The sequence below is a fragment of the Peromyscus maniculatus genome, chromosome 7 (assembly GCF_049852395.1).
Source record: "Peromyscus maniculatus bairdii isolate BWxNUB_F1_BW_parent chromosome 7, HU_Pman_BW_mat_3.1, whole genome shotgun sequence".
In the NCBI taxonomy this organism is placed as follows: Eukaryota; Metazoa; Chordata; class Mammalia; order Rodentia; family Cricetidae; genus Peromyscus; species Peromyscus maniculatus.
In genome coordinates, this window is record NC_134858.1 from 62931380 (window position 1) to 62947684 (window position 16305).

Consider the following 16305-nt stretch of genomic DNA (forward strand, 5'->3'; position numbering starts at 1 on the left):
CCCATTACAGATGATTGTGAGCCACCATATGGCTTCTGGGAATTGAACTCAGGACTTTTAGAAGAGCAGCTAATGCTCTTAACCACTGAGCCACCCTGCCCCCCTACTTTTTATAGGGTTCCTAGTACATGTCTATGAAACTCAGCATCTCCTATTATTTTCCCACAGAATTTTAGACCACTTCTTTTTCTTTTAATTTTATGGTTTTCTTTTGCTGTTTAGAGGTCAAACCTAGGGCTTCACACATGCTACAGTATTGTACCTGGGAGCTGTGTCCCCCGGCCCTGGGCTGCTCTTTTACGAGTAGGGAGCTGGGAGGATTATCAGAACAACTCTGAGGGAAAGCTGTCGTATATATTCCTTAATAGGGGTGGAAGATGCAGCTCAGTTAGTAGAGTATGTACCTAGCTGGCATGAAGCCCAAGGTTTGATCCACAAAACTACATAAATTAGTGGTACATGCTGGTAATCCCAGAAAGCAGAGGGTGGAGGCAGGAAGATCAGTTTCTGATCTTGAAGTTCAAAGACATTTTGGTTATACAGCAAGTTTTTTTTTTTTTTTTTTTTTTTTTTTGGTTTTTGAGACAGGGTTTCTCTGTGTAGCTTTGCGCCTTTCCTGGAACTCACTTGGTAGCCCAGGCTGGCCTCGAACTCACAGAGATCCGCCTGGCTCTGCCTCCCGAGTGCTGGGATTAAAGGCGTGCGCCACCAACGCCCGGCTGCGCCACCAACGCCCGGCTAATACAGCAAGTTTTAAGGCCAGCCTGGGCTACACCAGAGCCTGACTTAAAAAAAAAAATCCTTGGGGTTTTGGATTTAGCTCAGTGGTAGAGAGGTCCTGGATTTCATTTTTAGCTCTAGGGGGAACAATCCTTAATACAGTCCCTAAGTTTATAAAATTCTGATCTTAGAATTAGAAAGAACAACCGGGTGGTAGCACAAGCTTTTAATCCCAGCACTCGGGAGGCAGAGCCAGGTGGATCTCTGTGAGTTCGAGGCCAGCCTGGTCTACAGAGCAAGATCCAGGACAGGCACCAAAACTACATAGAGGAACTATGTCTGTCTCACAAACAAAAACAAACAAACAAACAACAACAAAACAAACAAAAAAGAATTAGAAAGAACATAGAGATTTAGTAGAAACAAACTAATTTTACAACAAAGGACTGGACCTGTGGAGAGGGGAAATGCCTTGTCCAAGAATAGAACCAGAGGGATGGCTCTCTGTGTCTGTCTGTCTGTCTCCCCCACACCTCCTCTCTCTCCCTCTCTCCTCCAGGTGATCTGACGCCTTCTTCTGGCCTCCAATATTACTGCCTTATGTGTGTGTGTGTGTGGTGTGTGTGTGTGTGTGTGTGTGTGTGTGTGTGTGTGTGTGTGTGTTGTATTGTTTGCTTGTTTGTTGGTGCTAGAATTACAAGGTTTCGTGTGTGCTAGACAAGCACACTGAACTGAGCTATAGCCTCAGCCTCAAATTCAGGGCTCTTAATTCACAGATGGCAACTAATAAATTATTAATCACAAATAACTGCATCTTCAGTATTCTGTCTGATGGGGCCTTTAAGTCACAAAATAGAGAGTAGGCATGCCAGCATGTCTCTCAGGCCGTTCTAGAATACCTGTCTACTGTCTGGTCCCTATAACCCACTGCACTGACAGACTCCGACTAGCAATAGGAAAACAGCATCGTTCGGGATGTTACCACTGCAGTCAGTGTCCTGGAGAGCTGTAAGAGGATGGTGGTGTTCAACGCTGCTGTGGAGATAGCTCAGTGGACTGTGATTCTTGAGCATGAGGACTGGAGTTCAGATCTCCAGCAGCTGGGCAGGAAGTTGGAAGTTTGTTGTCCTAAAAATTAGGAGATAAAGACAGGAGGAAGATCCTGGGGCTCACTGGCCAGCCAGCTTTTCAGTGAGCTCCAGGTTCAGTGAGAAACCATCTCAAAACATAAGGTGGGAAGCAATCAGGGAAGACACCTGACATTAACCAATGACTTCTACATGCACACCCACTAGTGCGTGCATACACACACACACACAGCACACAGGATAGTATTCAAGCTGGGTGTGGTGGCATGTTCTGGTAAATCCAGCACTCAGGAGGCTGTAGCAGGAAGGGCCCACATTTGAATTCAAGACCAGCCTGGGCTATGATGTGAGATCCTGTCTCACAACAACAAAAAGATGGTATTACAAGACTTAGAATTTAAAAAAAAGAAAAAGAAAGAAATCCAGTCACTTCTTCACAAATCCATGGTTTCTGAGGATACTCAAAGGGGTCCAATAAAGGGAGCCAGCCTGGGTCGAAGGCCAAGTATATTATATACAAAGGCCAAAAGTACTAAGACATTAGCAGGTGAGGGAGGGGAGGAGTCCCTCAGGTAGCTGCTATGGCTAGACCACATTGGGCTCACAGAGAGCTGATTGGAGAACCAGACCTGCTCAAGGCTTCATATTAGATATGAAAGGGAGCTATGGAAGGATTTAGAGCAGACTATAGTTCTTAATGTAGTTGTTTTAATTATGTTAATCACAAGTAATAAATGAATAGATTTTTTATTTTTTAATGTTATGTGTGTGTGCCTTAGTGTATGTATGTGCACCACAGGCATGCAGTGCCAACCGAGGCCAGAGGAGGATACTGGATCCCTTGGAACTGGAGGTAAAGGTGGTTGTGAGCCATAATGTAGGTGCTGGGAGTTGAACCTAGTTCTCTGAAAGAGCAGCCAGTATTCTTAACTACTAAGCCATCTCCAACCTCATGAGTAGATTTTTATATAAACTCATACACTAAATCTACAGTAAAAACTTTCATCCTCAATTCCTCTGCAGGTCTAACAATTACATTATTTCATTTATATCTTCAAAAAATTGCCAGGAAGGGGCTGGGGAGATGCTCATCTAGAGGACCCGGGTTCAATCCCAGCACCCACATGGCAGCTCACAACTGTCTGTAACTCCAGTTCCAGAGGACAGGACACCTTCACACAGACATACATGCAGGCAAAACACCAACAATGCACATAAAATAAAAATAAAATCATTTTAAAAAAATTACCAGGGAGTGGTGGTACATGCTTATAATCCCAGCACTAGGGCAAGTGGGGGGGGGGGGTGGGGGGGGGAGAGGCAGGTAGATCTCTGCGTGTAGGCAGTTGTGAGCTGCCTGATATGGGTGCTGGGAAATGAGCTCAGGTCCTCTACAAGAGTAGCAATGGTTCCTAACCACTGGGCAATCCCTCCAGCACTTTGATGTATATCTTTCTCAGACATGCATAGCTATATCTAGAATTGATTTGTATGATTTAAAACAAATGTTATCTTGTCCAAAGAGAAACAAGCCCCGTGTGACAGCACACACCTGTAATCCCAGGATTCAGAAGGCGGAAGCAGGAGGATCACTGTGAGTTTGAGGTAAACCTGTGTTGGGGGGGAATTCATTAGAGAAGATTGCTCGGACATGTGTTTAAGCCAATAGATAGCTGGCCAGTTGACTACACTGAGTGTTTGGGATCCCAGAGTTTCCCAAGCCTTTCTCAGGGTGAGCTTTTAAACACAAAACCCATGTCCTTGGTTGACATTCTTCAGTTAGCCAGAAGCAGAACTACAGAAGCCAAAAAGCAAGGTCAGCACATTTAGAGACTTTCCCAGAACTGTGGACTTTGATGGATTAGGTCTTTGTTTTAGTTTTTGGCAGGCGGTGCTATGTACATGCCGAGTTTTACAGACTGATGAATGGCACTTCCATCATGGAGTCAGTTGTGCTAAGGTCTGAGAGCTAGTTACACCTGGCCCTTATATTGAGTTCCAGGCCCACCAGGGCGACAGAATAAAACTCTGTCTTAAGACATACACCCCATTCTCATTCCACCCACCAAAAGTTTGGGACACTTTCACAAGCCACTTGGCCCTCTGTTTGCTTTGCTTGGTATTCGCAGCCTATTTTGTGAACATTCCAACTTTCCAGCGAGAGCCTCACACAGGCGCAGATGTTGTGGGAACATCCGGCACACGCCGCCGCTCAGGACAGCTGCAAACTCTTAGCACTCTGCCCAGCAGGTCTGCCGGCTCTATGGCCTGCCTGGCTCAGAAGTCCGCTGCCCACAGTTGTGCATTACCAGACAGCTGGACACGCCGATGTTAAATGCTCTGTGTGGGAGTCAAGGACTGGAGAGTGTGCTTGCCATGTGTCGGAGAACAACTGAGGACATGAATAACCCTGAGGGACACAACACATTATTTTAGATCCTTTATATTGCAATAAAATTATATATGAAACAAAGCCTACCTGCCATGTGTTTGGTGAAGAGCTCTCAGTTTTGAGAGCTGGTAGAACTTGGTTTCAGATTCTGTGCCTGCCACTTTTTGCTATAATTTTGAGCAACTCAGTTAGCTTTGAGATACAGAATCACTAAAACTTGAATTTGAGATCATTTTTGCCTTAGCCTTTTGAGGGCTGAGACATCACTATGCTTTGGGGGAAATGTGTCTAGGATTTATCTAAGTCCTAGACTGGAACCTAAGACTTGTGAATCATAGATCAGTGGTTGGCCTTGAACTCAGAAAGATCCACCTGCCTCTGCCTACTGAGTGCTGGGTTCAAGGTGAACACTAACACACCTAGCCAATCATGACTAAGGGTGTAGTTTACTTGGCATCTACCTTGATATTAATTTCAAAACAGTTGTCTGAGTAAGTGCAAAGTTCACAGGCCCTATTAACAGGCTATAGGTGCTCTCTAGGACTGGAGAGATGGTTCAATAGTTAACACACTTGCTGTTCTTCCAGAGAACCAAAGTTGAGTTTCCAGTACTCAAGTCAGGCTGCTCACAACCATCTGCAATTCTAGCTCCAGGGGATCCAAAGCCCCTCTTCTGGGCTCTGCAGGCACCAACACACACACACACACACACACACACACACACACACACACACACGAGGGTGGGGGAGGATAATCTAGAAGCTGAGAGAAGGCTCAGAGGTTAAGAGTGCATATTGCTCTTGCACCCATGTTGAGCAGCTCACAAATGCCTGTAATGCCAGCTCTTGGGGATCCAATACCCTCCTCCGCCCTCCTTACACACTACACTGTGTGTGGACCACATATTTGCCCAGCACACACACAATTAAAAATAATAAAAATGTATTTTTTAAGTTCTCCCTAAAACATTGGGTTTGCTTTAGGATTTTTACAATTTTTCAAACAAGATTTACACGTCATTCAATATGATCATACATTATTATTTCGGAGCAAAACTGTATTTATTGAAAGGAGTCACAATGCCGGGCAGTGATGGCGCACGCCTTTAATCCCAGCACTCGGGAGGCAGAGCCAGGTGGATCTCTGTGAGTTTGAGGCCAAACCGGGCTACAGACTTCTTCCAGAGGACCTGAGTTCAATTCCCAGCACCCACGTGGCAGCTCACACCTGTCTGAAACTCCAGTTTCAGGGGACCCCGACACCCATGGCAAGAACACAAATGCACATAAAACCAAAATAAAATATATTTTTTAAAGAAAGAAAGAAAGGAATCACAACATCTGCAACACCTTTTGTAATAACAATGATTAGAACGTGCCTTACAGAAGAGGATCTGTGCCTGGGGGAAGCCTAGTGTTGAGTATGTTCCCCACAACATCAGGAAAAGGCCGCAAAATGAGACAGGGCTTCGAAAGGAGATCCGAGGAGGGCCTCTGTAACTGTACAAAGGTGAAAACAGTCTTGCTGAGAAAAAGTACGCAGTTGAGAAGAGGAGGAAGGAGATGGGAGCATGAAAGGGAGACAGACTAACAGGGTGATGATCAAAATACTTTAAATAGGTATGAAAATGTCCTAACGAAGCCACCGTTATGAATTAATTTATATATACTAATTAAAAAAGAAAAGAATACATAGCCGGGTGGGGGTGGGGGGCCAGAGGCAGGCGGATCTCTGTGAGTTCGAGGCCTGGTCTACAAAGCGAGATCCAGGACAGCCGGAGCTGTTACACAGAGAAACCCTGGCTCGGAAAACAAAAACAAAAACAAAAAAACAAACCAAACAAAGAATATATCAAACCCTATTCACCAAACAAGCCAGAACCCAAAGGTGTCGTCCTCAAAGCATGAAGACACCCGAAAACCGAAGGCATCAGCAGGTCCCCGGAGCCTACCGCCCAGACTTCCACTGCCATGGCTTCCTCCTGGTGCTCATGTCACCTCGGATCGACCCTTGCCCAACTCCAGCCTCCGCAATCCCTCCAAACCAATTGCACTCGGCGGCGAGCACCGAGGCTCCCATCCGGGGCTCCACGCCAGCCCCGTCGTCATAGTTACCGCCAGATTTCCCCGCCCCTTCCTCGCCGTCCGGCCCCGCCCCTTCAGAACCCGGAAGCGGGAGGCGCGCCCGGGGAGCTAAGGGTTTCAGACCTGGGAGGCGGTGGCCTCTGGCTGCTCGGCCGCGCGCCCCTCTGCCTGCTGCGCCCGCGGAGCCTCTGCTCTGCAGCCGCCCGGCCCACCCGCGCCCCGCCGCCTGCCTCCGCAGCGCCCGAACCGGGGCGAAGAGCCATTTGGGCTGGAGAGAAAGGGACGCGGGGGTGGCCACGGCAGGTGAGGGGCAGGCCTTGGAAAGCCGGAGTGTGGGTGTGTGGTTGCGTGTAGGGTTGTGGGTGGGTGTGTATCGAGCATGCGTGACTTGTGAGCGTAGTCCACGAGTGGGCCGGTCCTTGTGACCATGCACGTGACCCACATCCGTGTGTGTCTGTGTCTAAGGCCCAGCCTCGATCCTTTGCGGATGGTCGGTGTGCCTTGGAGCCCACTATTGTGTGGCGATGGCTAAGGACTCAGGGCGGCCCCTCTGGGGGTTGGTGCACAAAAGCCTTCATCGGACGTCCTCATTTTCTGGTACCAACCCAACCTGGGGCCGTGGGGCAGACGCTCAGGAACATTTGGTTTCCGTAAACTTTTAAGGACTGCGAGTATAGGTTAACTGTTCTGGAGATCCTGCCTTAGACCCAGTGTGGGGCTCGTTAATGAGTCATGAGGAACGTCGCAGGGCTGGAGTGTCTCATTTCCCCTCTTCTCCCAGGGAGTTAGAAGTTAGGTGATGAGGCAGTTGGCTTTGTCTCTATCTGCAGTTGTCCAGCTCCTTTTGGTGCAAGGATTCTACGGACTGGGAAGTCATCTAATAGCTATGTCTGAGTTTTCAAAAGCCTTTTTACAACAGGAACTTGAGGTGTCAAAAGATGCCATGCAGGCAGCTTCTCCTGCCGTGACATTTAGAGATAAGTGGATAGGTTCCTGGAGAAAGAGGGATAACTCTTCCCTGAAGAAATCGCCCCCCCCCCCAAAGATAGCTATTTAATACATACGGGTGTGGTGAGGGGTGCAGATCTTCAGGGCTTTGGGTGTAGTTTAGTGGCAAAAACTCATGCTTAGCCTTCCCGAGGCCACAGGTTCAATCCCCAGCACTGAGAATCGTTGTGTCAATAGCTCCCAAGTTCCAATACTTTTTTATTGGTTGTAATAACAATCACAGATTGTCCCTATGTAAGTCCGCTATAGACTGAGATAAAGGACCAGCAATATGTGACTGGCCATGTGAGTTAGACATTTGTAAAGGTGATTTCCTCAACTGTAAAGGGCAGGTTCTACTGAAACCCTGAAGGACAAGTGCATGCTCATAACTAGCGGATGTCTTGTCCAGCAACACAAAGTCCAGAAAGGATCTGGTGGCCTCAGCATCCTGGAGGAGGGGTTTCTTTAATCACATAAAAGCTTATCTCTGGCCCTTTGCTCACCAGCCTGAACCAGTGCTTTTGTTTTGTAAAGAACTGGTCAAGTCTGTCCTGAACTCACTGCCCACGTTCTTTCTTCATCCTGAACGGTTTGGTCACAATTTCAGCTAACCTTATGGGCGGTGGACACAATGTTTCTCTTGTGACTTGGAAAAGCATCCGACTTAAGTGGATGAAAGAGTGAGAACAAACTTTCCTTTTCATAATGCTACAGCTGCTTTCCCTTTGCAGCAGATTTTTCCCCCTTGATAGCCGTCAGCTGGTCACATGCAGCATTTGGTCTCTGTCTCGCCTTTCCTTACAGCCAAACTAGCACAAGTGTTAGGATCACTTGTCTTTGCAGAAGTGGACTCGCAGCTGGGTAAAATCTCTAGTTGTAACGAATTGCGGTACTGAGGTGGTTGTGAGTTATACTGAAGGCTTTTGGTAAGGACTACCCTTCTGCCCATTGCTGTGGGAAAGAAGCGGGTAACTCAGTGCCCTTGTGTGCCTGCCTGTGTGTGTGCGTGCTGTAATTTGGTTTGCGAACTGCAGCTGATTCCAAAACTAGGAATAATTTTTATTGTAAGTTGGTTGATTCTAGAAGTAAACTTGAGCAAATTGATTGATGTTTTGGTTTTGTGTGTTTATTTTGAGACAAGGTCCCACCTATCACTTGTATAGCCCTGGCTGGCTTAGAACTCACTCACTATGTACACCAGGATGGCCTTGAACTCACAGAGTGCTGGGATTAAAGATGTGTGCTATCATACCTGGCTGTTCCACATATTTTTAATATTCCCTCTTGCAGAAATTATTTCTAGAAATTGTCTCCAGTTGGTAGTGTGTAAATGCTATGTATGGTGGTATTTCAAGTCTGTATAAAATATTCCAGAATTCACTGTATGTGCTGCTAGTTGCTTTCATTTAAAAAGTAATAGCTTAAGGAAGACAGGAGAGGTAAACTGACTAAAATTTATTACATAAATGCATGAAACTGTCAACTAATAAGAATTTTTAAAAGTAGTGAAAGTTTTGCTACAAAAATAGTTTAAACAGCTTAGATATTTTTTAACATGTTAATATTTAAGATGAAATGGATTTTGTAAAGGATTGTGTTCTTTGTTTTAGTGTTAATAACCAAATCTGTGCATATTGGTTTCAGCATAAGATTGGTGGTGATTTATTTTGTGTTTTAAAACAATCTTTAATCCCAGCACTCCGAAGGCAGAGGCAGGTGGATCTCTGTGAGTTCAAGGCCAATCTGGTCTTAAGAGTGAGTTCCAGGACAGCTGAGGCTACGAAGTAAAACCCTTTCTCAAAAAAACAAAACAAAACAAATTACAATTTTAACAGCCCTCTCTTAAAGTATCTCCTTTGCTCTGAGATAAGAGACCGTGATCCTATCAGTACTGTAATTAGAATTTAACATTGGACTGTCTACATTTACTGTCTCCTAGAAGTTCAGGTTAGTGATTCTCAAAGGTAGCAGTCCAGTGTTGTGTCCCTCAGAGAGGGCCAAATAATGAGGCAGTGTTCTGTTGAGTTTAGATCCTCTGCCCTTTCCCAGGCCAGAGAGCTTTTTCTAAAATGGAAATTCAAAATCAGCCTAGACTTGAGTCCTGGACTCTCACCTCAACCCTGCTAGGAACCCTAGTTCTGCCCTCGAAGCAGGGGGCACCATCTTTCCAGGTAGGTGGGTGCAAGTGCCTCTGCTGGCAATAAAAATCTGCAAAAGGAACCTGTTCGAGTCTGTGTTACGACATTAGGCATTACACGGTTGAGCAAAGGATACCCAGTTCCCAGCCTGGCGGTAACAGGAGCAGGAGGGGTTCTCGAGGGCCTAGGTCAGTCTCTTTAGGACTCAGTCATCCCTTAGTCAGCGGATGAGGCGGGCTGACTGCCAAACCATTCCAGACTCCAGGGAAACAAAGATGAAGCCCACAGAGGGCAGAGGAGCACAGAGGTCACAGAGCCATCAAAACTAGAGACAAACATTTGCATTTATATCACAGGCATTTCAGAGACTTTTTGTAACTTTTCAGCACTTAGGGATTGAACTTTGTGCATGCCAGGCAAGTGCTCTATCACACCCAGTTACATCTCAACTTATGTACCTTTTAGTAGCAGTGAGACTGATATATTTGACCCCCACCTCCCTCGTTGGGTATTAACTACATGTGAATTAAAGTTCGATTCATGGCATATTGTGACAGGTTTACTAACCCTTTATCATAAATGTCCTATAGGCAGATGGGAAGTTTATTAAAATGGATTCTTTTTATTTGTTTGTTTTGAGACATTTTCTCTATGTAACAGCTCTGTCTGTCCTGGAACTTGCTCTTTAGACCAGGCTGACCTCGAACTCACAAAGATCCACTTGCTTCTGCCTCCCAAGTGCTGGGATTACAGGCGTACACCATCACCACCCCACTTAAAATGGATTCTTAAGATGCTGTCAAAAGACATCAGCCAGATTGCAGTTTGGAGTCTCCTAAGTAGGACAGGCAGGACAGGCTTGGAAAGGAGTATTCTGTACCCAATCTGGTTCCTTAATTCTGCAAGAACGGAGTCCTCTTTTTGGAGGTGCTAAAGGGATTTACCCTGTCGTCTTCTCTAGTTTAAGTCTGTACTGATGAGGTAAACAACCTGTTTCTTTGGTTAAAGTATTGTTGGTGCAGCTAGGCCAGCCTCTGCATTGAGTTGAGATGTATGTAATGAGAATTCTTGCCTCGAAACTGTCATCTGCTTTTATTTCAGGGTTCACCTCCATTTCTGCTCATCATGGGAGAGATCAAAGTCTCTCCAGATTACAATTGGTTTAGAAGTACCGTTCCCCTTAAAAAGGCAAGTATGCTTTTCCTGCAGTTCATAGTCACAAAAGCTAATATCTGTGTGTGGTTTAGAAGCTGGGCCTTAGTACTATGAGTGCGGAAGGTTATTGCCAAATATTGTGACTGGATGTTGCAGAGTGTAACGTTCACTGGTTCCCTGTCACATGCAGTCAGCTTTGGAGACTGACTGGAGTAGAATCAAGTGTGATGATTTTCTTGTTTACAATTCCTTTTACATACTCAACCTTGGATAATGTAGTGAAATGCTTACAACAACATCTATATAGTAAGTTCAGTCATTTCTATCTTTGTTCCTGAAACTGAAGCTTCATAGAACTCTGTGTGCAGTGATGCTTTCTTGCTTTCCTGTTACTGTGACAAAATACCATTACCAAGGCAACTTATAAAAGAAAGAGTTTACTTGGGGCTTTTGGTTTTAGAGGGATAGAGTCTCTGACTCTCGTGACAGGGAGTGTGGTAGGCAAGCATGGTGTGAAGCAGTAGCTGAGTACTTACATCCTGATCAGCTTACACCTTGAGGTAAAGAAAGACACACTGAGAATCCTTGGAAACCTCCAAGCCCACCCCCAGTGACACATCACGTCTCACAAGGCCACACCTGCTAATCCTTCCCTAACAGTTTCCCCAACTGGGGACCAAGTGTTCAAGTGCCTCATCCCAACACCACAGATGCATGTTTACTCAGCCCTAGTCATCCTCTGGAGCCTTTTCGCTTAGAATGTGGTCTCAGGACCATCTGTGTTGTGTGTTATAATCATTTTAGCAAGACAGACAGCTAAGAAAGTATCGTGCAAGTCTGAATTCATAGAGACATCTGATCTACATTTTGCCCAAACATAGGCTTCCTGCTGATAGGCCAGGCACTGTTCTAGAAACTCCCCAGCTAGCTTACTTAATTCTTCCAGCAGTTTGACAGGGTGGGTGCTAGGGTGCGTACTTCACAGACAAGAAACCTGAGGTCTGGGCTGGAGAGGTGGCTCAGAGGTTAAGAGCACTGGCTGTTCTTCCTGAGGTCCTGAGTTCAATTCCCAGCAACCACATGGCTGCTAACAACCATCTGTAATTTGATCTGGTGCCCTCTTCTGGTGTGTAAGCAGAATACTGTATACATAATAAATAAATAAATCTTTAAAAAAGAAGAAGAAGAAGAAGAAGAAGAAGAAGAAGAAGAAGAAGAAGAAGAAGAAGAAGAAGAAGAAGAAGAAGAAGCTTTAAAAAAAAGAAAGAAAGAAAAAAGAAACCTGAGGTCCATGTTGTTAATGAGCATAGAGAGATCACCTAGTTACTAGACTTTGGCTTGAAAATCAAATTAATCTGGCTTCAAAGTTAGACAGACTCGGGCTTCTTACAAAGGGAGTCCCCTTCCCTTTATGCTTTTTTAAGAGACTGTTGCCATCATTGAAGAAGTGGCATCTACCTCATCCCATCCCTTCAAGTAATTCCCATGAATTTCTCTTGGTAGACTCACTCCCTCAGCAAGCTGATCACCAGCCCCAAGACACCCAAACTGACCTAAATATTATTAGAAGTCTTTTTATTGATAGTTTTCTTCCCAATTGTCTATCATGATAAATCTGCTTGAAATTTCACAGTGCTTTGGTTTTTAAGTTGTCAAGCAGAGCCGGTCATTGATGGTACACTTTTCAATCCCAGAGGCAGGCAGATCTCTGAGTTCGAGGCCAACCTGACCTATAGAGAGAGTTCCAGGGCAGCCAGGGCTACACAGACAAACCCTGTCTTGCAAAACAAAACAAAACAAAACAAAACAAAAAAGGTTGTCCAGCAGATACTGTGTGTTCTGAAGAAGTTCTCTTGAAACTGCCATCCAGAGAACTCAGAGGAAGTTGAAGTTGACTACTCTTAGGTATTTATGGCCTATGTTCAGAATGCCTCTGTCACTTCATAGAACATGCTGCTTCAGAATATATGTGCATGAGCAGCTATTTCAGAGCCTGATATTTGTGTTACTCTCCTTCCAGGTTAGATACTGAGACCAAGCCCTCGGAGATTGAGGTCTCTGCTTGGTCTTACATGATTCTTACAAGACTGGGATTTGTTGTGTGGGCTAAAAAGGTCATTGGTTTTGTTGTGTGCTTTTTAAAACCACAGTCACATGGAAAGGATGCCTAAGATTCAAAACAAATGGCAAACAAAAGGTCAAAACCATGAGCTATATGGTCACTGTCTGGGAAAGGCCAGGTGGAAATTATTTTGAGTCCCTGGACTTTGCCTTGTCCTATCTGTCATCTCTTGGTGACACCAGTAACCCTGGGTAGTCAACTGCTACCCACAGAGGGACACTGTGGAGTTCACAGTCCTACTAGCTAGGAGAATTCAGAAAAACAGTGGGTGAATACTGACTTTGATGATGAGTGTGGGGGCAATAAAGTATAATAACAGCTAGCTGGCATTGACTACCTCCCTGTCTGCCAAGCTTTGGCCAAGTTATTGACTCCCTCATTTCATGCTCTTTCTTCCCTGACAGGATAAGAACACTAAATCACAAAGGCCTCTGATGACCTCTCCTTCCTCCCATTCCTAAAAAAAAGACTTTCTCCCACTTCCCAACCTCAAGTGAATAGTCTGAAGCATTTCCTAGGACAGTGACACACACACACAAACACACACACACACACACACACACCTACCTACCTGGTCCTTCATCTCCCTCTCAAATTGCTCTAGATTGGATCCTGAAGCATCTGGGGTCTGCCTAGCCTCTCCCCGGAGCCTGGATTCTCAGTTCCTCCTGGTCTGCCCTGTTCAGTCTCTGACCCTGCTGACCCTAGCCAGTCCTCTGGGCCAGCACTCAAGAATGACTGCAAACTGCTCTCATGTATGTACACATGTGCACACACACACACATTCACGCATGCACTCGCAGGGAAAACATAAAACACCATGAAGTAGAGTTTACTGTTTAATGGTAAACCAAATAGACTCCCTGTTACTCTGGGTAGGCAGGTCAATTTAAAACAGAAAAGGTGGCTCTTTGGAAGTTTATAAAGCACACTGAAGAAAGAAAAGGAAACCAGAACAGTTTATTGCGGGATGCTAGTCGGTGATCCCCACGTTACCCTGGAAGAAACACGCAGCTCTGTTAGAGTTGCTAGTGACTGTTATAAACCAGCGCCTTCAAACTCCGGGTCAGCAGAGTTTCATCTTTCCCCCAGATAATCGTGGACGACGACGACAGTAAGATCTGGTCGCTCTACGACGCCGGCCCCAGAAGCATCCGGTGCCCGCTCATCTTCCTCCCTCCGGTCAGCGGGACTGCAGACGTGTTCTTCCAGCAGATCTTGGCTCTGACTGGATGGGGTTACCGGGTGATCGCTGTAAGTGTGCCCTGCCTCAGCACCGAAACCCAGGCTTTGTCCTCCTGCTCCTCACTGACTTTTCTAGCGGGAGCTTTTCGTCCGAAGTAAGATCGTATTTTCCTGCTTCACTTTTCTTGTGAGGCATCAAACCCTTGGCTGAGAGCTCCTCACCACTAAGCTGAGTGCCCTTCTTTCCCCTTTTAAAGTCTCCTCAAGGCGTCGTCGTCGTCATCGTCGAAAAGGCCTTTTGTTTCCGAGAGTTATTTCTTAACAGAGTTGGGGTTTGATCTCACTTCCCTCCGTTCCTTCTGAATTTTTCCCTCTAGAATAAGAGTGTTTGTGGGGAAGGTTCCGTTGCTTGTGACGGGGTTGTGATGCCTGTGCCGCAGCACAGGTCGGTGAGGTGGTGTAGCCACGGTGGCTTCTGGGACCTGCACTGTTATGTTCCCCAGCTGCCTGTGGAGCGCTGCTCCTGTCACCGTCTGGGGGCAGAGAAAGGGGTCTTCTCTGTCTGTGGGAAGAGTGTTAGTTACCCCCATGTTGCGGGGACAGAACACCTGACAGAACAGTGAGGAGGGAAGGGTTTGTTCTGGCTCGCAGTCAAGGGCGCGGGTCATTATGGTGGGGTGTAAAGGCTGCAGGGGCGTGGGGCAGGTGCTGGCGTTGCATCTGCAGTTAGCAGCAGAGAGAACGTGGGTGCCCAGCCTGCTTTCTCCTTTATATGTTCAGTCTATGACCCCAGTCCAGGGCATGGTGCCCCACACATCCAGGGTGGTTTGCCCTCCTCAGCAAGCCTAGATAATCCCTCACCACCATGCCCCGAGGCTGACCTGCAGGGTGACCGAGGTCCTCCAGAGGTGACAGCACAAAGTGTTAACTATCACGGAAGGAAACTGGGTTGCGTGGGGGGCCCATCCGACAAACCCGAGTCCTCTTTCTCCTGACAGCCCTTCTCTTGAAGGCACGTGTGGTACCCGAGCTGCATCCAGGCCTTTCCTCTGGCTTCAACTCTCATTTCTTCCGCCATTCCTCAGATGGCAAGCCTGAGGGTAATCGTCATGTGTCCTGGGTGTCCAGCCATCCTTCACACACACACACACACACACACACACACACACACACACACACACACACCAGGAGCGTGAGCACCCTAGCCCTCCACAGCCGTGGGTGGAGCCTGAGCTGCCCTCAGGAATCTGTCCTCTAGGAAACAGCTACCGGCATGGCTTCCTGCCTCACGCTGGCCGGCTCCAGGCTCCGAGGCCTTAGTTCTGTCGCATTTTCTTTGCCTTTGAGGTTCTTTTTTGTTTGGGTTTGGTTTGGGGCGGGGGAAGGGGTGGAGAGTAAGACAAGTTCTCTCTCTGTAGCGCTGGCTGTCCGGGAGCTTGCTATGTAGACCAGGTTGGCCGAAAACTCACAGAGATCCACCTGCCTCTGTTTCCTCAGAACCAAAGGTGTGAGGCAGCATACTGTGCAGGGTTCTTTTTAAAATGACGTTTGTTTGTTTGCTTGTTTATTGTGTGCGTGTGTGTGTGTGTGTGTGTGTGTGTGCGCGTGCGCGTGTGTGTGTGTGTGTGTGTGTGTGCGTGTGTGTCTGTGTGTGCGTGTGTAGTATGTGTGTGTAGTGTGTGTGTGTATGTGTAGTGTGTGTGTGTGTGTGTGTGTGTGTGTGTGTAGGTCCAAGGACAACTTGTAAGAATTACTTCTCTCTCTCCACCACGTGGATCCCAGGAGAACAACTCCAGTCTTCAGGCTTGAGGCCCCTGTCCATGCTGAACCGTCTCTCCAGCCCCTGTCCCCATTCCTGTAGCCTTAGGGTGAATGCAGAAAAGGCCAGAAGTATCTTCAAAACTGGCAAGATTTGATAGTTAGCAGGTTGGCAGGAAAGCTCAGTGGACAGAGCTCTTGCTGCCTCGGCAAGCACCTTTACCTGCCGCGCCGTCTTGCTGGCCTCTCCCCCTTGTATTGTGAAATAGTCTCTCACTGAACCTGGAACTCAGGATTCGGCTAGACTAGCTGGCCGGCGAATTTTGGGGATCTGCCTCTAACCAACCCTGGGGTTACAGACACACACCACCACACCAGCTTTCACGTTGGTGCTGAGAATCCAAACTCAGGGCTTCATGCTTGTGCCCGCCCACCTCACTCACTGAACCACGTCCCCAGCCCGCTTTTGAATTTAAACAGAGTTCTCACCGACAGCCGTGAAGTGGTGTTAGTATTCATATATTGTAGATTCTGCCATGCACCATACTTTGCTGCCGGATCCCATAGGCAGCCTGTGTTTGAATTGTCTGTCTGCTGAGGTGCTAATGTAAATTTGCTGCTAACATACTATTTATTTTTTTAAGATTTATTTTGAGGGGCTGGAGAGATGGCT

At 46.7% G+C, this 16305-nt stretch overlaps 1 protein-coding gene across 1 annotated transcript in view; it reads left to right on the forward strand.

The window, feature by feature from the left end:
* The first annotated feature begins 6366 nt into the window (after positions 1-6366).
* The window catches only part of Spg21 (SPG21 abhydrolase domain containing, maspardin), a 30465-nt gene continuing 20526 nt past the window's right edge, over positions 6367-16305 (forward strand). The window contains exons 1-3 of the mRNA XM_006979328.4: positions 6367-6587; positions 10514-10600; positions 13782-13943. Coding sequence (XP_006979390.1) covers positions 10538-10600; positions 13782-13943 — 225 coding nt within the window. The 5' untranslated portion in view covers positions 6367-6587; positions 10514-10537. The remainder of the gene's footprint in view (positions 6588-10513; positions 10601-13781; positions 13944-16305) is intronic.